At 42.1% G+C, this 24,322-nt stretch overlaps 1 protein-coding gene across 5 annotated transcripts in view; it reads right to left on the minus strand.

Annotated features, from left to right (window-relative positions):
- The window catches only part of LOC125463008 (copine-8-like), a 636,730-nt gene that overhangs the window by 307,455 nt on the left and 304,953 nt on the right, over positions 1–24,322 (minus strand). For all 5 annotated transcript variants that reach the window (XM_048553605.2, XM_048553606.2, XM_048553607.2 and 2 more), the window contains one exon: positions 5,699–5,762. In XM_048553605.2, coding sequence (XP_048409562.2) covers positions 5,699–5,762 — 64 coding nt within the window. The remainder of the gene's footprint in view (positions 1–5,698; positions 5,763–24,322) is intronic.

Consider the following 24,322-nt stretch of genomic DNA (forward strand, 5'->3'; position numbering starts at 1 on the left):
AAGAGGTCCGTCAAGTTGACCACACTGCAATCTTACATCCCTTTCGCTCTGAGTCCCAAGACATAGGCCGGTTCATTTCTTTTTCTGGACCTACTTCTGGGGCGTTTTAGCACCGGTTCATGTCCCACCAACTCGGCTTCAAATACAATGGTGTGTAATACACAATAGTTTACATCTTACACCAGGAGAACCTTGGAAGAAATCCAATGTCTTCTTCAGTGTAAAAAGGGGTTGAGGCAGCAACATGTGCTGTGTCTATCTCAGATTCCAAGATCTCTATGCTTGGCAGAGAGGTAGAACTCACATGTTCTGACAGCCTTTCCAAATGTTCCACGGGGCAGAGCACGGTTTGTTCCTGACCTGTTTGCAAGTTTACAGCTTTCATATGATCCACCTGCTTGTTCAGGGCTACCACAATGACCCAAACATTATGTGTCACTAGACCTGACCTTACGTCGACCACATCTCTTATCCTAGCAGGGCCATTGCTGTGGTTCCTACACCAAATTTCATCCCCCGAATCAAACTGTCTCTTTTGCTTTGCAGAGTCTTGTACGCAGCACTAAATTCCTGATGCCATTTCACTCTCTGCCCTATCAACCCTCCCCCCACCAGGTCTGGGAAAATCAGATTTAATCTGGCACAGAGTCTTCTTCGTATTAGCAGCTCTGTTGTATGTGCCCCTGTAGTTGCACGAGGGGTCATCCTAAAATCAAATTGGAACCGGGACAGCATTGTTTCTAGTAAGCTGTAGGCTGTTTCTTTAAATCTGTCTTCAAAGCTTGGACTGCTCTTTCTCCTAGACCATTGGATAAATGGATGGTATGGAACTATCCTTATGTGGAATGTTATTTAATTTTACAAAATACTCACATTCCTTGCTGGTAAATGATGGCCCATTACGTATGACCAACACTTCTGGGAATCTGCCTATTGTAAAAGATGTGTGCAGATTTTCAATCGTCATCCCCCATGTTTCATTAATGAACTCTATGCACATCCATTCAATTTGAATGGGCATTCACAATGACTAAGAACATGGAGCACATGAAAGCACTTGCATTGTTGACATAACAGGGTCCAGGGTTTTCCAAGCCATATGCACATATGTGGGGAGCTGCTGGCAATATTTTTTATCCTTATTGGTACTCTTGAGTACTGCCCCACTAATGCAGCTATGTCCACATCCATTTCTGGCCACCAGACATAATGTCTCAAGGTTTTCATTTTGGAAACCCCTGGATGTCCCTGTAGTTCAGCCAGCATCTAGTGGTGACCTTTGCTCGGGGCAATCACACCTGCTTCCCATAGTGATATGCTGTTCTCCACAGATTGTCACTTATGGCTGGAAGTGTGTGCATAAAAATTAGAACTATTACGGTTTCTTCCAGTGGTGGTACTACCAGTGGTGTATCTGTCAGCAAGAGGTGACTCAATGCATCCAAAATCATTACTTGGCTTCCCAGACGGTATTCCAACGTATAATTACATATATTAGAGCCCACTGCTGAATTTGACCTGAAGCTATGGGTGACCTCCCACCCACAGCCTCCAACCTCATTGTTCCCCAACCCCGCACGGCCCGTTTCTATCTCCTTCCCAAAATCCACAAACCTGCCTGCCCCGGTCGACCCATCGTCTCAGCCTGCTCCTGCCCCACCGAACTCATCTCCACCTATCTGGACTCCATTTTCTCCCCTTTGGTCCAGGAACTCCCCACCTATGTCCGTGACACCACCCACGCCCTCCACCTCCTCCAGGACTTCCAATTCCCTGGCCCCCTACACCTCATATTCACCATGGACGTCCAGTCCCTGTACACCTGCATTCCGCATGGAGATGGCCTCAAGGCCCTCCGCTTCTTCCTGTCCGGCAGGCCCGACCAGGCCCCCTCCACCGACACTCTCATCCGCCTAGCGGAACTCGTCCTCACACTCAACAACTTCTCTTTTGACTCCTCCCACTTCCTACAGACTAAGGGGGTGGCCATGGGCACCCGCATGGGCCCCAGCTATGCCTGCCTCTTTGTAGGTTACGTGGAACAGTCCATCTTCCGCACCTACACAGGCCCCAAACCCCACCTCTTCCTCCGGTACATTGATGACTGTATCGGCGCCGCCTCTTGCTCCCCAGAGGAGCTCGAACAGTTCATCCACTTCACCAACACCTTCCACCCCAACCTTCAGTTCACCTGGGCCATCTCCAGCACATCCCTCACCTTCCTGGACCTCTCAGTCTCCATCTCAGGCAACCAGCTTGTAACTGATGTCCATTTCAAGCCCACCGACTCCCACAGCTACCTAGAATACACCTCCTCCCACCCACCCTCCTGCAAAAATTCCATCCCCTATTCCCAATTCCTCCGCCTCCGCCGGATCTGCTCCCACGATAAGACATTCCATTCCCGCACATCCCAGATGTCCAAGTTCTTTAAGGACCGCAACTTTCCCCCCACGGTGATTGAGAACGCCCTTGACCGCGTCTCCCGCATCTCCCGCGACACATCCCTCACACCCCGCCCCCGCCACAACCGCCCCAAGAGGATCCCCTTCGTTCTCACACACCACCCTACCAACCTCCGGATACAACGCATTATCCTCCGACACTTCCGCCATTTACAATCCGACCCCACCACCCAAGACATTTTTCCATCCCCTCCCCTGTCTGCTTTCCGGAGAGACCACTCTCTCCGTGACTCCCTTGTTCGCTCCACACTGCCCTCCAACCCCACCACACCCGGCACCTTCCCCTGCAACCGCAGGAAATGCTACACTTGTCCCCACACCTCCTCCCTCACCCCCATCCCAGGCCCCAAGATGACATTCCACATTAAGCAGAGGTTCACCTGCACATCTGCCAATGTGGTATACTGCATCCACTGTACCCGGTGCGGCTTCCTCTACATTGGGGAAACCAAGCGGAGGCTTGGGGACCGCTTTGCAGAACACCTCCGCTCAGTTCGCAACAAACAACTGCACCTCCCAGTCGCAAACCATTTCCACTCCCCCTCCCATTCTCTTGATGACATGTCCATCATGGGCCTCCTGCACTGCCACAATGATGCCACCCGAAGGTTGCAGGAACAGCAACTCATATTCCGCCTGGGAACCCTGCAGCCATATGGTATCAATGTGGACTTCACCAGTTTCAAAATCTCCCCTTCCCCCACTGCATCCCTAAACCAGCCCAGTTCATCCCCTCCCCCCACTGCACCACACAACCAGCCCAGCTCTTCCCCCCAACCCACTGCATCCCAAAACCAGTCCAACCTGTCTCTGCCTCCCTAACCGGTTCTTCCTCTCACCCATCCCTTCCTCCCACCCCAAGCCGCACCCCCAGCTACCTACTAACCTCATCCCACCTCCTTGACCTGTCCGTCTTCCCTGGACTGACCTATCCCCTCCCTACCTCCCCACCTACACCCTCTCCACCTATCTTCTTTACTCTCCATCTTCGGTCCGCCTCCCCCTCTCTCCCTATTTATTCCAGTTCCCTCCCCCCATCCCCCTCTCTGATGAAGGGTCTAGGCCCGAAACGTCAGCTTTTGTGCTCCTGAGATGCTGCTTGGCCTGCTGTGTTCATCCAGCCTCACGTTTTATTATCTATGGGTGGCACTACCTTGTCCTTTTTACACAGACCTAGAAGGGGTTTGTGGTTTGTAATTATCACAAATTTATGTCCGTAAAGGTATTGGTAGAACTTCCTGACTCCAAGTATGACTACCATACCTTCTTTCTTTATTTGGGTGTATTGACACACTCCATTAACTGAAGCTCTGGATGTATACACTACTGGGTGTTCCTCTGCATTGGGCCACCTATGAGCTAATAGACCCCCAATGCCATATAGGGAGGCATTGCATGTCAGTACTGGATCTCACTTAGGATCACAGTGGGCTAACACTTCAGAGTTAGTTAACATTTTTTTTCACTTCCTTAAAAGCCATGGCTTGGCTACATGACCATTTCCAAGGCTGATCCTTTTTAAGAATCAATGCAAAGATGGTAGGATAGAGTCCAGGTTATGTTTGAACTTTCCATAATAATTGACCAGCCCACATTTTATATTCCAATGGATGTAACTCAGTCTTGTTGACTCTATTGCCCAAGTAGGTCACTTAATGTGCCTGAAAGACACATTTTTTTCATTCTAAAGTACAGACTCACCTGGAAGAAACACCTAAGGACTATGTTCAGGTTCTCTAAGCACTTCTTATTGGTCTTCGTGGTTATCAGCATGTCAACAACTCAAATGGTGATCTTGGGTGGACTGACTCTTCAATAAATACTCCAATCAGCATCAACCAAATAACTCCTCAGAGGCTGATATCCTGTCACCAAGTTACCCTTTGCTTACACATGGCAATACTTTGACACTGATCCAGCTCCCTTAGAGCCACCTCTCAGAATCACAGGATGTCTGACACTCTTCTTTTAAAACCTGTCAGCCAGGGCTCCCTGACTGGATGTGATTAATAGCCCCAATCAGGGAACTCATGTTGTATGAGATCCAGAGATAGTAGGAACTGCCGATACTGGAGATTCTGAGATAACACGGTGTGAAGCTAAATGAACGCAGCAGGCCAAGACCCAAAACGTCAAACTTTCCTGCTCCCCTGATGCTGCTTGGCCTGCTGTGTTCATCCAGCTTCACACTGTTGTATGAGATCCACCTGGCTGATCTCATTACAATCACAACACACATATTATCTTCCGAGAGTATTCTACTTCATTCTGAAAGGGATTATCATGAACACTACTGTCACCAGGGACTCCAAAGTCTGGTCTGAATAAAGGCAGCGAGTCATTTAAAGCTCGAGCTGGCTTTGCAGAATGTGCATGCATGAAGTACAGGACACACACCACCCTCCCCATGTCCCCAGCACCAGCCTGGCCCTGTGAAAATTACAAGTGTGGGGCTCAGAGGGTGAACTTAAGGTTTCCAATACTCTTGGCCATTTTTGCTACATGGAGAAGCTCTTTGTCAAAGTGAAAATCTGTGCAAGTATTTTGAAATTAAATGGCTCAATAGAAAATGAATTCCATTGCTCAAACATTCAACCAAAAAGATGTTGGGGTAATAGTCGATTTCTGCTGAAATGACATGGTGTTGGCAGAACTGAAACACAGTCCACTTGAAGTGACCATTCAACATTTTAGTGAATGCCATGCTGGGGCATCAACTGGGTACTCCAATGTGACCTGAAAGTAACAGCAAGGCAGAGGCTCATCTTGCTTAGACACAGAACCATACCAGTCAGGCCAGCTCTAGGTGGGGAAACTGATTTTACAAATATTGGCTGGTCAGAGGTCCACTGGTTCGGTCATTCAGTGCCTGCTACAAGTAGGCAGAATGAGCATAGCTGCCTGCTAGCATCTTAAAGTTGAGAAAAAGGCTCTTCAGCAAGTATTGAATCCAGACTTAGACATATAAACAACCTTCAATTGAAACAGAGAGTTACACAGTCTTCCATGTACAACTTGCTTTAGAATTCCAAGGTCTGACCTTGAGTACCAAAGGACTGGGGCACTTCCATTCCAGTTCTCAACTGACACATATGGCTAAAGAGTAAAATAACTTCCAATGATTTTAGAAATACAAAAAGTACAAAGTGACATGACATTCTAAAGTAATAGTTACACTCAGGAGGCATTTTCTAATCTTACTTTCTTTTGTGACAATAAAACCTTTTACTTACCCGACAATTACCAAGTTCTTCAGCCGACAGTATGATTGCCCCACATTTCTTTCCTGGAATTCCACTGGGGAAAGATAATAAAAGAAATTAAAATGTGACTTTGTAATTATTACTTTTCAACTGCTTTTCAATTCTTAGCAAATAAAAAAAATCATGCCCAAAGAATATGCAGCATAAAGTAAAATATTTTCTGTAACTCAGAAGAATCCGATTGACTATAGAGTTTGTTTCTCTCCATTGCAATTTGTAGTTAAATAATTGACTGTTAAAATAAAAAGAAATTCTACTGTTATCTACATCTTTGCTAACATTTAGCAATGTAATAACATAATGTAATAGCAAAATAATTATTTCTTACAGAACTATTTATTTTCTACAGAAAATTTCTGTGCTTATGCAGATTATTCAGTTGGTTTATTTTTCCCTTTTGATAGATTATTTTATCAACGATTCTGTTGGAACATTGTACAAGCATTAGCATTTAGCAACTTGCTTCACATTTTTCTGGAAGATTGATGGCGATAATAGAAAACAATAGCAAGTCTCTTCTTGTTTTCAGAGTCAGTAGTGAGCATCAATGTGCCAAATTTAGCACAAGTGACTGCAGTAAAGACATGTTCCAGTTCTTAACAGATGTACTTCAAAATGCAGCAGATTGTTATTTCTCCTCACTCTGTTGCATGTTTTCATACCTTCAGTTTAGTAAATAGTCGCAGTTAACAGTCATATTTTGGATGGCAGAATATTGTATGCGATGACTTCATGTCGAGTGGCATGTGAAGTAAATTCAATCAGAACATTATCTTTGATACACTTTTCATTTGTTATCTTTTTGATTGGAAGCCTTTTCCCAAGCACGACCTGTGCCGAAATCTTAAACAGGAGCATAAAACATACGCTCATGATTTTGATTCAAATGGAAACGGAAGAAATGGTCCTCGCTCTAGCAGATTCCAAAACTGATCAGGCAGCTATATCTTGGGATAATGACTTGATTACATATTTAATACTTTAGTACCCCATCAAGTGACCAACTGAATCCTCAGCTGTTTAATGTTGCAGACCTGGTAAAAATGTATACACTTACAGTGGGAGATTTGTTCCTATCCTTCTACGCCTACTGCAAATCTCAGATTTGCATACACCTGATAGTAGTTACTGTGGTAGAGATAATATCAAATTATGTTTCCCATTAACAAATAAGTTGATAAATATTACAGCAGGAAGTCAATGGAATGTGGGACCAAAACAGCATTGAACTATTGTAGCACTGTGGTTTTCATTTTGCTTCGTGTTAAAGTTAATAAAAATATACATAGCCCAGAAAATTCATAACTCTTGCATTGCATTATATATGTACTTGGGTGACATCAAAACAATTCAGCCAAAGCAAATTACTCAGCTTGTACTGTTTTGAAGATTTTCATAAATTTGGAAATATTTCACGGTTAGTTATGTCTGGATTATTCCAGTGTCAGAGAAGATCAGAAAAGAAATGGCATTTAAATATAAATATTCTGGTTCAAGCATTTTGCATCTATTTTAGCTGACTGATTTTGAGAGGTGAACACAGTCAAGAACAAAGAACAAAGAAAATTACAGCACAGGAACAGGCTCTTTTGCCCTCCAAGCCTGAACTAAAACCCCCTACCCTTCCAGGGACTGTATCCCTCAATTCCCATCCTATTCTTGTATTTGTCAAGATGCCCTTTAAAAGTCACTATAGTATCTGCTTCCACTACCTCCCCCAGCAGTACATTCCAGGCACCCGCCACCCTCTGCTTTGTATATCAACTTTAAACCTTGCTCCTCACACCTTAAACCCATGGCCCATGGTAACTGAATTTTCCACTCAGAAAATGTTTCTGACTGTCCATGCCCTTCATAGTCTTGTAGACCTCTATCAGGTCGTCCTTCAACCTCTGTCATTCCAATGAGAACAACCCAAGTTTCTCCAAACTCTCCTCAAAGTTAATACTCTCCTTACCAGTCAACATCTTGGTAAATATTTTTTGTACCCTCTCCAAAGCCACCACATCCTTCTGGTAGTGTGGCAACCAGAATCAAACAAAATATTCCAAATGTGGCTGAACGAAGATTCCACAAAGCTGCAACATTACCTGCCAATTTTTAAACTCAATGCCCCAGCCGATGAAGGCAAGTGTGCCATATGTCCTGTAGACTATCTTTTCCACTTATGTTGTCACTTTCAGTGACATGCGTACAGCACCCACAACAACCCTGTTACTTTTACATCTTGCCAAAATCTGCCTACAAATCTGATTTTCTATCTCCCGCTGGCTGTTGGGAGGCCTATAGTAAACCCCAAACATTGTGATTGCACCCTCCCTGTTCCTGAGCTTCACCCACATTGCCTCACGGTATGAGCCATCCGAGGTGTCTACCCACAGTACAGCTGTGGTACCCTCCTTAACAAGTAGTGCAACTTCCCCACCTCTTCTATATCCCCCTCTATCCTGCCTGAAACATCTGTGTCCTGGAACGTTAAGCTGCCAATCCTGTCCCTCCCTTAACCAAGTCTCTGTAATAGTAATAACATCATAGTTCTAAGTACTAATCCAAGCTCTAAGTTCATCTGCTTCACCTGTTACACTTCATGCATTGAAACAGATGCACTTTGGTTCACCAGACCTGCTATGATCAGTAGCCACACCCTGCATACTCTTCCTTGGAGTCTTACTGGCCCTATTCTATGGTTCCTTTTCAGTCCATTCACCTTTGCTTTGGTTCCCACCCATCTGCCAAGCTAGCTTAAATCCTCCCAAGTGACACCAAACTTCCCAGCCAGAATATTTGTGCCCTTCCAGTTTAGATGCAACCCGTCCTTCTTGTACAGGTCCCACATGCCCTGGAAGAGATCCCAAGGGTCCAGATATCTGAAACCTTCCCTCCTACACCATCTGTTTAGCCATGTGTTAAGCTGTACTATCCTCCTATTTCTAGCCTCACTGGCATGTGGTACAGGGAGTAATCCTGAGATTACAACCTTGGAGGTCCTGCTCTTTATCTTTCTACCTAACTCCCTGAACTGCTGCTCCAGGAACTACCCATGTCATTAATACCAACATGTAATATGACCACTGGCTGTTCACCGTCTCCCTTCAGAATGCTTTCTGCCTGTTCACAGACACCTTGGACCCTGGCGCCAGAGAGGCATCACACCATCCTGGATTCTCTTCTACATCTACAGAAGCACCTATCTGTACGGCTAACTCTGGAGTCACCTTATAACTACTGCTCTTTGTCCTTCTCTTCTGAAGAACAGAGCCAACCGAGGTGCCGCCAGTCTGGCTGTTGCTGCTGTTACCCTTGATAGGTCACACTGCCACCCCCAGCCCCCAACCGTATCCAAAACAGTGTACTTGTTGCAGAGGGGGACAACCACAGGGGATTCCTGTATGGCTGACTGCCCCTTCTAGAGGTCACCCATCTATCTGCCTGCACCTGGGGTGTCACCACATCTTTAAAACTACAGCCTATGACACTTTTCGCCACCTTCATGTTCCTAATTGCATCCAATTGCTGCTCCAACCCATCCATATGGTTTGTGAGGAGCTGCAATTAGGTGCACTTCCTGCAGAAGTAGTTGTCCGAAATAGTGGAAGTGTCATGGATCTCCCACATCTCACAAGTGCAGCACTTAAACCCACAGACTGACATTTTTATCCCCTGTTGAATCATTCAACTAGGTTATTTGTATTATGGCCATACAGTCATTCCCTCATGGAGCTGTTATAAAGGGAAGAAAGCAGAAAATGCTGAAAGTCACAGCAGTTCTGTCAGCATCCGTGGAGAGACAGCAAGCTAATGTTGAGTCGAGATGACTTCTTCATCTGACGTGAAGTGTAGAAGGGGCAGCATTTATCCATTTTCAGAATATGAGAATGGCTGTACAGATTCCAGCATCTGCAATAATTTTCTCCTACATTGCGTTAAAAAGGGATGTTGTTTGCACTTCAAAACAGAACTGTGTAAGGTCGAAAATCAGAAATTGGATTTGAATAATTTTGAGGTCAAAAAAATAAGAGAACAACAGATAATGGGAACTGCAGATGCTGGAGAATCTGAGATAACAGAGTGTGGAGCTGGATGAACACAGCAGGCCAAGCAGCATCTTAGGAGCACAAAAGCTGATGTTTCGGGCCTAGACCCTTCATCAGAGAGACCCATTTGAGAGGGATGTGCATGAAATGGCATTGCAGAATTCATTGGGAAAGAAGCTACTTTGGGGTTAAGGGTTCTCTGCTTTCAGAGACAATGTCAGGGAATTCCTGAAAAAAGCTTCTTAAGAGTTAGGAACTACTGTTGTCACAGAGCAAATGAATAAAGAATAAAGCTCTCAGATCTCCAAAAATGCAAAATTGGCCACTCTAAGTAAGCGGTGGCCAAAACAAAAGTAAAATGTCAAAGATAACAAGGTGTGGAGCTGGATGAGCACAGCAATGCCAAGTAGCATCAGAGGAGCTGGAAGGCTGATGTTTCAGGCCGAGACCCTTCTACAGAAATTTCTGATGCTGCTTGGCCTGCCGTGTTCATTCAGCTCTACACCTTGTTATCTCAGATTCTCCAGCATCTGCAGTTCCTAAAATCTCCAAAAATAAAATGTCAGCCCTTTATACACCTTGCCCCTATGTTATTTTCCACTGACTGTATGCCATTTCATATTGTTGTCAGAAAAGAGTTACGAACAATATCTGATGGCAAACAATGTTTTCACCTGGCAAGTATCACTGCTGGACATTTGGAAGACTCCACTGCTGTTCAAACTCAAAGCCCACCATCAACTCACAAATATAACAAAGTGTGAAGCTGGATGAACACAGCAGGCCAAGCAGCATCTCAGGAGCACAGAAGCTGACATTTCGGGCCGAGACCCATCAGAGAGGGGGATGGGGAGAGGGCTCTGGAATAAATAGGGAGAGAGGGGAAGGCGGACCGAAGATGGAGAGAAAAGAAGATAGGTGGAGAGGAGAGTATTGGAGCGGCGGTGGGGGGGGGGGGGGGGGGGCGGGTAGGTCAGTCCAGTGAAGACAGACAGATCAAGGAGGCAGGATGAGGTAGTAGGTAGGAAATGGAGGTGCGGCTTGAGGTGGGAGGAAGGGATGGGTGAAAAGAAGAACAGGTCAGGGAGGCAGAGGCAGGCTGGGCTGGTTTTGGGATGCAGTGGGGGGAGGGGGGGGTTTTTGAAGCTTGTGAAGTCCACATTGATACCACTAGGCTGCAGGTTTCCGAAGCAGAATATGAGTTGCTGTTCCTGCAACCTTCGGGTGGCATCATTGTGGCACTGCAGGGAGGCCCATGATGGACTTTAACTCCCCCTCCCATTCTTTAGATGGCATGTACATCATGGGCCTCCTGCAGTGCCACAATGATGCCACCTGAAGGTTGCAGGAACAGCAACTCATATTCCGCTTGGGAACCTTGCAGCCCAATGGTATCAATGTGGACTTCACCAGCTTCAAAATCTCCCCTCCCACCACTGCATCCCAAAACCAGCCCAGCTGTCCCCACCTCCCTAACCTGTTCTTCCTCTCACCCATCCCTTCCCTTCCTCCCACCTCAAGCCGCACCTCCATTTCCTACCTACTAACCTCATCCCACCTCCTTGACCTGTCCGTCTTCCCTGGACTGACCTGTCCCCTCTCTACCTATACTCTCCTCTCCACCTATCTTCTTTACTCTCCATCTTCGGTCCGCCTCCCCCTCTCTCCCTATTTATTCCAGAACTCTCTCCCCATCCCCCTCTCTGATGAAGGGTCTAGGCCCGAAACGTCAGCTTTTGTGCTCCCGAGATGCTGCTTGGCCTGCTGTGTTCATCCAGCTTCAAATTTTGTTTTCTTGGATTCTCCAGCATCTGCAGTTCCCATTATCACATCAACTCACAAATACTTGTTTAACAGTCTTTACTTTTGATTTCCAATGGTTTGCCTTTAGTAGGCATCTCAAAGTTGATTTGAATTCATTCTAACTGGTGGAAGCAGCTCCTCAGACAACTAAAACCACCTCGACAAAATTTACTGCATTTATCCACTTAACCAACAGTCTTGAAAAGCAAAATCATGTTCGCCTGCTGCCCTGCAATGCTTTAATGAATGCACCACAGTAACTGTATCAAGTCTACAACAGAATTAAATCAGAGTGCTGGGCAGCAAGTTAACAGTTACACAGAACACTAGTCAGCCTATCCTGACTCCATTATTTAGATATTTCTACTACTGAGTCCGTGGATACTTTCCATCCCAAAACCTACAGAAGTCACGATGTAGTGCTTTTGAGTTGAAAACCTGATTGAACAATGGCCCAATATCAATTCCCATCCTCCACACATGTTAAAATGCATAGGCCTGCTCTCCTCAAAGCAGACAATTGCGAATCAATGCATTGGACTTATTAGATTAAGTTAAGTATTGTTAGATCCTCAGATCACTGTTTTTCAACAAAGAGAATCTCACCAGCTCTCAAATTATTGCTGTCTCTTTAATGCATTTCCTATTCTGTGTGTTGCTCAAATGCAAATATTTACCGAACTGACTACATTAATAAAAGTTTGCCACTCTTGAGCAAGTCTCCATCAGCAAACTAACAGATGAAGTTAACTCCCCTGACTGTGATAAATATTTTCTAGACTCTTGATCAAAGTTTTATTTCGAAGTGTTTGTTGGTCAATGTAATACATTATCAACATCTAAGTCATCACAATTTTTGACAGAAAGGATGGGAGAGATATGCTCAAGTTATGAGTTTATAGGTTAGTGTTTTTTTTAAATGCGTTACAGTGTGTCACACAGTCCGGGTGTTACAATTTAATTGTGGGGAATAAGCAAACCAGCATCTTATGAATCAAAATCCAGTAAATTCCTATTCTTCAGTCTCAGTGAAAAAGTAATGGATTGGCTCAATTTCAAGCTGCCAAGTGATACGATGATACATCATGATTTAGTATACTTCTGACAATTGTTTCTGGCTATCAGGATAAATTGTGGTCAGTAAAATAAACATTGTTAAAACGATCATAATAACTCAAACTAGTCAAAGCAGGTGAGGATCTGTAGCATATAAATCATTCATTTCTGTCCTAATTTAACCAGTATGAAGCAGTTTTCAGGATTCAATATCCTGAGAAAATCTTTAAGATTTGCAAACCACAGAAAGTCTTCAAACCATGGGACAGTGTTCATTAATCTTCTAAAAGGACTTTCAACAATCAACATTCTGGTCTTACAAACTCAAATTTCTTTTTCAGTTGCAAGAGATAAGTGCAGACAAAGATTAGTTAATAGGATTTATTTCTGAAAGAGAATAATGTACTCAATGTCAGGACTCTCATGCATGAAGATGAGACATTTACCAACATCACAGGCTGCATTCAGAGTAAATTCATGCAAACTGTTTAAATGTAACACATGATTTCCCTCTCACAGCACCCATAGATCCTCTCTTTTTTCACCTCCATAGTTTTCTTTGTAACCTTGGTGGCTAAAGTAACAACATCAACTTATTTTTTGACCATCTTTAGCAAAATTTAATAGGAGTGTTATCAAACAAAATTTGACATTGTATCTCTCAAGCAGATACCTGAAGTGATAAAACATTTACTCAAAGGAGCAGATTTTTAGTACTGTCTTGAAGAAAAGGCAGAGGGGTGGGGTGGTGAAATTATATTGGAGATAACAGGAACTGCAGATGCTGGAAAATCCAAGATAACAAAGCGTGGAGGTGGATGAACACAGCAGGCCAAGCAGCATCTTAGGAGCAGGAAAGCTGACGTTTCAGGCCTAGACCCTTCATCAGCTTTCCTGCTCCTAAGATGCTGCTTGGCCTGCTGTGTTCAACATCTAAGTCATCACAATTTTTGACAGAAAGGATGGGAGAGATATGCTCAAGTTATGAGTTTATAGGTTAGTGTTTTTTTTAGTACTCCACACCTTGTTATCTGGGGTAGGGCGGTGGAAAGGTTTAGGGAGAGTATTCCCAAGTTTGTGGCACAACCACTGACAGTTAAGCAATTAAAATTAGGACAGGTCAAGACACCAGATTGGAGAAGCACAGCTGGCTCAATGAGGGATGAGGGGGATGGGAAGGATTAGAGAACATTACAGTGAAAAGGTGGGGTGAGGCCTTGGAGGGACTTGAAAAAGTTGGATAATAATTTTTAAGTGGAACCATTGTTGGATGGGGAACCAGTTAGTTCACTGAGTTCACGGATGGTGGATGAACAGCACATGATGAGAGCTAGCATACCATCAGCAGCATTTTGGATGAACTCTAGATAACACATGGTAAAAAGAGGGCTGGCCAAGAGACTTATAGAAGTGTCAAAACTAAGGCTAACAAAGACATGAATGAGATTTTCAGGGACAGATAAGCTGAAATCGGTTTGGGTGAAGATGGGCAAAGTTAGAGGTGAAAACATGTGGTCTCGGTATTGGAGCAGATCTGAAACCAGATCTTGTCTAGTGATCAAATTTATCACCAAAGTTATCCACAGTCTAGTTCAGCATAATCACCAGGGAAAGGGATGGAAACAGTGAAATCAGTAGGCCACGTGAATTGGTCTTCCCAAATATTGAGGTGGGAGATATTGCTGATCATTCAAGACTGTCAATGAGAAAAAAAATCAAGTAAACTGAAGGTGGAATCAAATAGGATTTCTACAGCTAGACAGGAAGATTTTTTTTAGAAGTCTAGGCCAGAGTGACTGAATGCAGTGACAATATAATAATCAGTGTGCTTTCCTATCTCGTGCACAACAAAACACAATTGAAACAATGCTATTTGCGACGATTGGAAGTAAAGTAATAGAACAAGAGGGCTGATTTGTATATGAGATATTACATCTGCATAAAAAACTATTTTAACATCATGATCTGGCTTTTTGCTGAGTAATTTGTAAAAGGACAATATATTTAAAGTACTAAAGGATAATTTCTAATAATGCAGTATGGAACTGAGGCAGCATGTACATGACTGTATCGATCCACAGGGCCTGTTCTTCACTCAGCCCTTTCTCCTCTGATCTAGAGTGGTCCCTGAATCTATTATTTCACACTGATCAGTTCTGGTCATTATTCATCAATGCTTGGGATATTGCATTAATGCTTAAGAATACCAAGATTCAAACTAATTAAAAGACACATTTTAGAATGTTATTAACAGGATCTTCCCAGTAGATAGATTAGATTCTCAAATGGAATGGGAAAATATGGAAATGTGAAAATGAGTTACTGAAAGCTATTTGAATGGAATGTTGTTTTCTACTACGTTAAATCAAAAGGAAATGTCACTACTGAATCATTAGCAACATTAAAAACAAACCTAACTTGATTCTGGCTGAATTGTGTAAATTAATCTCAAGCAATTTTAGAAATGTTTACAGGGGAGAACACCACAACGTGTTAAAAGGAAAATTAAAGGATTTTTCCAGTTTAAAATCTGCAAGAAGCTTCAAATGTGGACTTGATGGTTCACTTACCACAAGAATTAAACTATACACCACTTTAAGATAGAGCAAAGGCAGGACTCAGCATGGTCTTTCCTGTTCTACTTTGGGCAGTTTGCTGCCATCAATCCTCCATTCTCTACAGTGATTTTATGACTTGTTTAATTATCAGTGTTGTAGGTCGGATTACTGCTTAATTGAAACAGAACAGCCACTTGTCCTATATAACAAGGTAATTTACTGCATGATAGCAACAGGTACAGTTTGCATTAACTTGCCAGACATTATTATTTCGGACTATCAGGAGCTGTACAGAGCACACCCTCCTCTCTCTGGAACTCATGTAGATCTCCACTGTTCTGTATGTGACATTTTCAGATTGAATGGAGCTTCACACAAACAAACTCTTTCACAACCATTACTTTAGATAGCAAAGTCAATCTGCAAAGTCCTTCCTCTAACATCTGAGGAATAATGCCAAAATTGGTTGAGTTGTTAAACAGACTATTCAAGCAACAGTCTCACATGGTCATTCGGGCAGAGCCAAACTTTCTTCAATGTCCCAGGTTCCTCTAACACAATCCTTGAGTACATTCTCTCTCACCGGCAGGAACAGACCCACAGGAAGTAGTTACATAGTTAGATAGTCAAGAGGCAGCGCAGGAGCTTTAAAGATTGATTCTGGATGCCATGAAGTACTAAGAAGAAATCTACTAATTACCATCAACCATATTCCACTGGCCAATGAATCAGTATCCTTTCATTTTGAGCACCATTTGGAAGAAGCACAGAGGGAGGTAAGGGTATAGAACACAATTTGGTTGGGGATTTCAATGCCTATCCCAAAGAATGGCTCAGTTTGACATACAACTGAAAGAGGCAACGAAGTTCTGAGAGAGGCGGATGCTAGGTTCAGCTTATGACAAGTAGTTGGAGAACCAAACTGATGGTAAAAACTGACTAGGCCTCATTGATGTGTATTTACTGGTCGCATTCATTAGTTTTGTTAAGAGTGATCACCACACAGTACTTAGAGATGAAATCCCTTGCTAACCTTCAGACACCCCAAATATGTTGACAATATCACCATGCTAAGGGGAACAGGTTCAGAACAAATTCAGCAGTTCAAAGTAGAACACCCACTAGGCAATGTATGTGTTCAGCATCTGTAGAATTGAATCCCACTACAAATAGTGATGTTATGGCTCATATATGCCTCATTCTGTCATTATCATCATGCTAGAAATATGCTTATTTCATTTTAAAAAGCATGTCAACAGCAGAATGTGTTGCACCTAGTAAAACTACGATGTTGGATTACATATATGCAGGGTAGTAGAACCAGTGTACAACATACAGAACTGTACAGTATAAACAAATAGCATCATTCTGTAGATAATAAAATGTGAAGCTGGATGAACACAGCAGGCCCAGCAGCATCTAAGGAGCACAAAAGCTGACATTTCGGGCCTAGACCCGATGAAGGGTCTAGGCCCGAAACGTCAGCTTTTGTGCTCCACAGATGCTGCTGGGCCTGCTGTGTTCATCCAGCCTCACATATTAGCATCATTCTGTAGACCTGCCATATCCAGTAATGAATGATGATGAGTAATTCATAATTTAATTGGAGGAGCAAGTTCTATAATCATCCTATCTACAACGGGCCTACCACATCAGTGCAAAAGACGGGTTAAAGCATTTGCAACCATCTTCAACCAGAAGTGCTGTACAGAAGATCCATTTCAGTCTTCTCCTGAGTCCTCACCATCATATAAACTAGTCTTCAACTAATAATTTTTGGTTAGCTCAGTTCACTGGAATGGCTGACTTCTGATGCAAAGTGATGCCATACAGAGTGGGCTCAATTCCTGCAATAGCTGAGGTTATTATGAAGGACTCTCCTCCTTAATCTCTCTCCTAGCCTGAAGGACGGCAGCCCCCAGGTTAACCCACTACCAGTTGTCACTTTCTAATGAGGGAGCAATTGTCTGGGACTATGGTGACTTTATCTTTTACACACGAGCAATCTGTATCTTAATATCCTTGGGCTATGCCTTCAAATCACATTATAGTCTTGATCCAAACAGAGAAAAGAGCTATATTCCAAAAGTGAGGTAACAATGTCTTCCTTTGATATCAAGATTAATTTGAACAAGGTGCCGTCAAACAATGATTGTAAAACTGATATCAATTCTAATCAGGGCAGAACCCACTATTAATTTATATCATGCTTGGAACTATTCTTAGTTTTATAGTGACTATATTTCAGCTATCTTCCATAATTACTAACAGAGATAAGATTCTTTGCATTGCTATTGATTCAGATGGAACCAAGTAATAGCCCTTTAATGATGTGTGAACCCCTGAATGAAGTTGCTTGACATTTCCAGAAATCAGAGGATCTCAAATCATTACGCACAGGTGATTAGTGAAGTGTCCAGATCATCAATTTGGGGGTATTCCCTACAGTAATACAAATAATTTATTGAAGTACATGAAGCAGTTGGCATACTTGGTACATTAAAAGCGGCTTCTCCAAATAGACTCCTGTGGTATTGATAAATATTTAGTGCAATTTGCCCAACACAGGAAGGTTTAAGTAAGGATTGTCTAAGTGTTTGTGACTGCACTTGTGTTACAGTAGAGGTGTCAGGTGTGGAAACAAGCCAAGGTAAGGAGAGCTCAATGTTGAATGCAGATTCAATGATACAAGTTAAATATCAATCACAATGATGCTTTTCTGATGAAACCAAGTCCATCATTTATTAAATATAATTTGTAATGCTCTTATGATGATTCATTCAAGTACCTAATATCTCATCAACACCAAAATAACTTATCAATCTGAATGTAAATACACAGGAGTGACTATGCATGACTCACTCAATAATTTCAATTCTTCAGGGTGCACCAAAAAATGATGGAAAATTGTAAAATAACAGGATGGTAAACAGTGGGTATCAATGCACTAGACCAATATATAGCACATTATCACAATATGGTGTGCTTTGATACCACTCATAATAAAGTATTTCTAAATACCATCAGACAAGAGGACACGCACATCCTACTGTTTCATAAAATGGGTCAAAGCATTAACAAGTAATTTATTTTCAACCAAAGAGCTTTTCAATGACATATGCGTACCTGATTAGAAATCCACACACCTTTAGTCGGCCTGGGAAATGAAGTATTTTAGTTTAATTGAGCTACTTTATATTCAATTAAACTAAAATACTTCATTTTTTTACTAGTCTAGATTCCAGATATTAACAGAAATATCTTACATTGCTAACCATTGAGGATAGCATAGTTATTACAGAATAGTACGGATGATTATCCAAAATTGTTTACTAATGAAGCTATTCAACCAAGTCAAAAGTGCTTCAGATCTCTTCAAGTTGGACTACTGTGGCTGCTGATAGCTTGTCACAAACTAATGTTATCAAAAGTTCCCAAAAGTTGTATCTGACTGACAAATTACAAAATGCTTGAATTGTGCAAATTTTCAGAATATAAGAGACTTTCATCAGATTTGTTTCAAATTATATGATAATTCTTGATTCAAAATTCTGGACAAAGTAACCCCAGGGAAGGAAGGCCTACGCGTTGGCATGGAAATTTGATCCATAGATTGTTAGGTTATGGGAAAAGCAGTCCAAGAGTTCCCTGGAGGGGCATGATGCAGTGAGATTGCACTCGGCCTTACTGCTTGGCATTTCTGACATTTTTTTTGAAATTCCATCCAATTTCAGAGGACAAATCCCTTCATCTACTCCCATTTCAACTCCAAGCATCCTAGTCCAAATGCCACATTAATAGATGCAGATAAAGCTCATTCCAACCCTGCATCAACCACATCTACTTAGTTTCATATCAGGAACAATGCTCAGTGTCCATAATTTTTAGGAAGTAGGGTTCATTCTGTTCAAAGCTGTATCAGTTAGAGCCCTCTAACCAATTTGAGCAGATTAAGAAGCAAAAGGACATTGGGTTTACCTACTGTTACTTGCTATTCACACTAATAATCACAAATGTTCCATTACCTAATTGCACTCTTTATCCGTTCGATATTCCTTTCAGAGGGAGCATCGAAAACATGTAGCTCATTAAGATTCCATCTTAAAATCAGCCTTTATTTATTCAAAAGTGAAATTAGGAAGGACTTTTTCCACATACAATGTAGTGAAAATGTGTAATTCTCTTCTATAAAAGACACAGAGCCACTCTGAATAGATTTTTTTTAAGTGAGGACATCAAGGGTTTTGAATGTAAGGCAGGTGGATAGAATTGAGGTACATTTCTGATAAAATGGGACTGATGAGTGGATCAGGCTCAAGAGTTAAGGGTTCCTATGAGCTGGAGGGTGTTAAGTGTTCTATTCTCTGCCTCATAATCAAAACTGTTACTGCTTCCATTTGCTGTCTTTTTGATATTTCTCACATCACTATAACTAAAGCTGTAAGTGACAAGGACGCAAAACATTAAAACTTAGTGTTCAGGAAATTATTCAGTGGTGAAGTCCACTGTCAGCTGAAAATTAATTCAGCATCTAATGTTGGCCTGTAAAAGAATGTCCTGGTCAAATAAGGAGGCTTTGCTCCACAGACTTCAATTTTCCTGCCCAATTCCATTAGCTTTAACGTATAGCCACAGGCCACAAAGATGGGACAGTTCTTCAAAATTAAATTCCACGTCTAAATATTTCTCATTGCATTCGATATTTCTCACATCATCGTTGACACACATTAATAGATACTGGGGAATTAGAGACCATTTCTTTTACTGGCAATGTTATGCATTTGCCTTCACACTTTATTGATTAGTCATATCAGTGACCAGTGTCGGAGTCATCAGTCTCTGGGACATGGCTGAAGTTGCAGATCAGCTGCTCTACCCTTCTATGTATTCAAGTCCAACAGCAAGCATAATTAAAATGTCGTAGGACAATTCAAAACCCTGTAAGGACTCTGTTAAGTAATACATTTGGACAATAGTAACATATCCCTTCTGGTTCTTCATTTTCTTGATTGATGCTCCACAGCAACCATGCTCCTAACACAGCCAAGATGCCGGGCTCTTCCCTTTCATTCCTCCATGCCCCTGACCCCCATTCCACAATCCCTCTGTTCCTACCAACTCACCCTCATTGGTCCTAAGTCTCCACGTGAGATGACATTCTCCCGCACCCTTCCCTTGCGCTGGCACTGACCTCACACACAAATGCACAAAGTTGACTGATACATACAAAAGTAGACAGACTTTTGGATCATAAAGGAATTCAAGGCTATGGTGAGAGGGTGGCTAAGAGGAGTTGTGTCCAAGAAAAGATCAGTCATGATCTCATTGAATGGTGGAGCAGGCTCAGTAGGTCAAATGACCTACTTCTGCTTCTTTTTCTTAAGCTCTTATGCTGCCTTTAAATGATCATAAATCAGATGTCATGAGATTTGTGTGTGCCACCAACCTTATGCAGAATGTAGGACTTTATTGAAACCTGTTTCATGGTCTTGAGTATTTACAGAAAACAAACTGTCTGAAGCACTCTGAACCTAGAATACTCTCCACTTGTCTTGATGAATGCAGCTCCAATAGTATACAAGAAACTTCACATCATTCAGGACAAAGAAGCCCATTTGATTGACACTATACCCTCAAAAATCCACTCCCAACTTAGACCCTTAGACAGCATCTTCCAAACCTACAACCATTTTCATCTCAAGGGCATAGGGCAGCAGATACATGGCAACACCACCCGCTGAAAATTTACTTCCAAGCCTCTCACCCTCCTGATTTTGAAACGTGTCGCCATAGCTTCACTGTTGCTGGGTCAAAATCCTGGAATTCTATCATTAACAGGGTTGTGGGTGACCCTACACTTCATGGACTGCAGTGGAGGCAGGCACCAACACCTTCTCAAGAACAACTAGAGATGGGCAATAAATGTTGGCCAGCCAGAGATGACTACATCCTGTGAGTGAATAAAAAAGATGTTCCAGTGATCTTGCTTAGTCATTAAGTATGATCGAGGCTCGCTTGGGTTTCAATACCAGCTGAGTCTCTATATCCCTTAATTCACTAAGAAACCGAAAAAAACTGTCTAAGCCAGCCTTAAATATATTCAATAATACAATATTCACTACCCTCTAGGTTGAGAAATCCATGAATTCACAACAGTTTGCATGAAGCAACTGTTCTCCACTTAACTCCTAAATGATTGAGCCTTCATCCAAAGGCGACAGTTGGTTAGCTCATTTGGGTAGATGGCTGATCTGCAATGCCAAGTGATGCCATCAAAACATTTCATTTCCCAAACAGGCTGCATAATAATAAGAACTCTTCCTCTCAATCTTTCCCTTTGCTTGAGGCAATTTGGGTTAAACTATCATCAGTCATCACTGTCCAAAGAGAGAAAAGCTCTATGGTTCTTGAGGAAAATCGCAACATTATTTTAACTTCCCCTAAGACTGTGGCCCCTTATTTTAGATCCACCAACACCACTAGCAGAAACAATCTGTTCGGATAGAATCTATTGGGTTGATGGCAAGATGGGTGAAAGATTCGGGCAACAATTCCATAATTCTTTATTCATTCAAGGGGTGAAGGTGTTGTTGGCAAGGCCAGCATTTATTGCCTGTCCCTAATTATGAGTCACCTACGTTGTTGTGAATCTGGAGTCACATGTAGGCCAGGACAGGTGAGGATATCAGTTTCCTTCCCTAAAGGACATCCGTGAACCAGATGGGTTTTTCTGACAATTGTTATCATTAGACTCTTAATTCCAGATATTTACCGAATTCCATTCCACCATCTGTGTGGTGGGTTTTGAACCCAGGTCCCCATTACCTGGGTCTCTGGATTAACAGTCCAGTGATAATACCACCAAGCCATTGCCTCTCCACAATTACAGTGAGGTCAACTTTAATGTCGTGATCACCTCACTCGATCTTTTGTGCTTTTCAGAAGCAGCATGGCTGGATCATTGCTCAACAGTGGCAAATTGCAAATTGATGGTCAGTTTTGATTTTAAATGCATTATTAACAGCCCAAGTTGTCTCATTAATATCCAGACTTCCATCTTAGCAAACTCACTAAACAAACATGATGTCAGGAAAACCCAAAGAAATCAGAGTACCTGATAGATTCAGCTTGCCTATTGCTCTGAATGGCCGCCATGTTGAAGACCTGCCACCAAAACAACAGGGCTCTGACCACATGCACTCCATGTCCACAAACACTGGCACCCACCATGTGTCAGCCTCTGAGAACCTTCATGATATATGACCAATCCATTTCAGGATGCTTCTGCACTTCAATGCTGCACCAGCAACTATCATTGTAATAGCTGCAGCAAGGACCCTATGCATTCAGAGACACACACCCAACTGATGGTCTGGGAGGCTGCATCTTCACACAACTCCAGAGCACTGATTCACCTTGAGCCTACCTGGGCACTTACAGCATCCTTACTTTGCCCTGCTTTTTGCGCTTTGTTCCCTCAGCAACAGATATCAAGCTAAACTGACTTCAGACTTGCCTTGCCTTTTATAGCAGACACAAAGCCAGAAAGTTTGTCATAATAAGTCATCAGCCCTCAGTGTAGTCAGTTTAATGATATCTTTCCTTTAGCAGATATCAGAATGTACGCTATACTCCAAATGTGGCCTTACCAATGTATATTTGTTGCATTAAAAGGAAAAAAGTCCTTTTTCCTCCCACAATCGTTTTGTATTCTACAAATATAAAAGTTTTAAAATTGGAGTGCAAAATCATTAAATTTTTAATTTTTCATATTTTCAAAAGCTTCTCATGTATCTGTGTGCTATAAATTCCTGCAAGCTTCCTGCCACCAGCAATCTCCAAGCAGTCAGTTGAATTATACCTTCTGCCTCTTTTCTCTTCCCACAGTGGTCATTAAAATTTCCTTTTGCCGTTACATTTAATGCCAATCTACAGGCAGCCAAAGTTAGTCATAGATTAGCGCTCTTCTGCATTTAATAGGATGCAGTTTAAAGCTGATGGGAGTTTGGGCTGTGTCTGATTTGAGTTTCCTTGTCACGAAGAAATCAGCAGATTGTAAACAAAGTAATTGGTGTTGGATTTTCTGCCAATTTCCTTTCACCTTGCTGATTAATAATTGAACTGTCTAACTCTATGTATGCATGACTTCTGCTGGATAAGCCCAAGTGAAAATAAGACCAAATTGTAACTTCTTTTAGTAGAATGAAGAAATGAAGTTACCATCAATAATAATTGTCCTACTTTTGGATAATAAATCCAAATGTACATGCAAGCAATGAACGACAGAGCAAAATCTTTTCAAAGGTATTAATTATTCATTTAAATTGGCAGCTTGATGACAATAGTAGATTTGAAGTTGTCTGAAAGCAGCAGTGTGAATGAGTTGACGGTTTTGATATCAGAGATAGTGTGCAGATTCAGAAATTACAGTTTTAGTGCATAACTGCAAGAACTGTATGTATACAGATAACATAAACAAGAAACAACTTCCTTCACAAAGACAGTTGTGTCGTTTTTGAGCGCTGTTCAGCACCTATCCCCATATTCTGTCAGGCAATGAAATGGGTTCACTATTGTTGTCCTGCATACGGAACTTTCTAAGTTATTATTGGAAGGTAAACGTTGTTGATGCACAGTTTGTCTAAAGTGGGTCTACCACTGAAAAAGCTACCCTGTAGAACACATAAAGCAATTACTATTGTAACAGGGAGGGCAGCTAAGATTGTAAAAGTGATCTGTAGCTTAAATGCAGTCAGGAACAAAACTGTTCCATGTTTTATGTGAAAAAATACTCTGATCAGATACAGAAACAAATTTGAAGTAAGATTTAGTACCAAGGAGTTCAAATCAAACTTTACCATGATGACAGGCATACAAACAGACATTTTAAATGCCAATAGTAGTAGAAAATATAAAACGTACATAAAGTATGGTGCTCATTTCACCTAAATTGAGAAGGTTTAAGCTTAGATTCATGACAAAAAAAAATCATGCCAGCAGGCTTGGAAAGGGCCCAAATTGTGTCACCAGTACCTGGAAGGAGTCAGTTAATTAGAATCGTAGCATCAAGATAGGTATATCTATCTGGATCAGAGTGCCCATAATAGGTCATGTCAGAAACCAGGTCGAAACTTTATTTTGTT

The sequence above is a fragment of the Stegostoma tigrinum genome, chromosome 21, assembly GCF_030684315.1.
Source record: "Stegostoma tigrinum isolate sSteTig4 chromosome 21, sSteTig4.hap1, whole genome shotgun sequence".
Taxonomy (NCBI): Eukaryota; Metazoa; Chordata; class Chondrichthyes; order Orectolobiformes; family Stegostomatidae; genus Stegostoma; species Stegostoma tigrinum.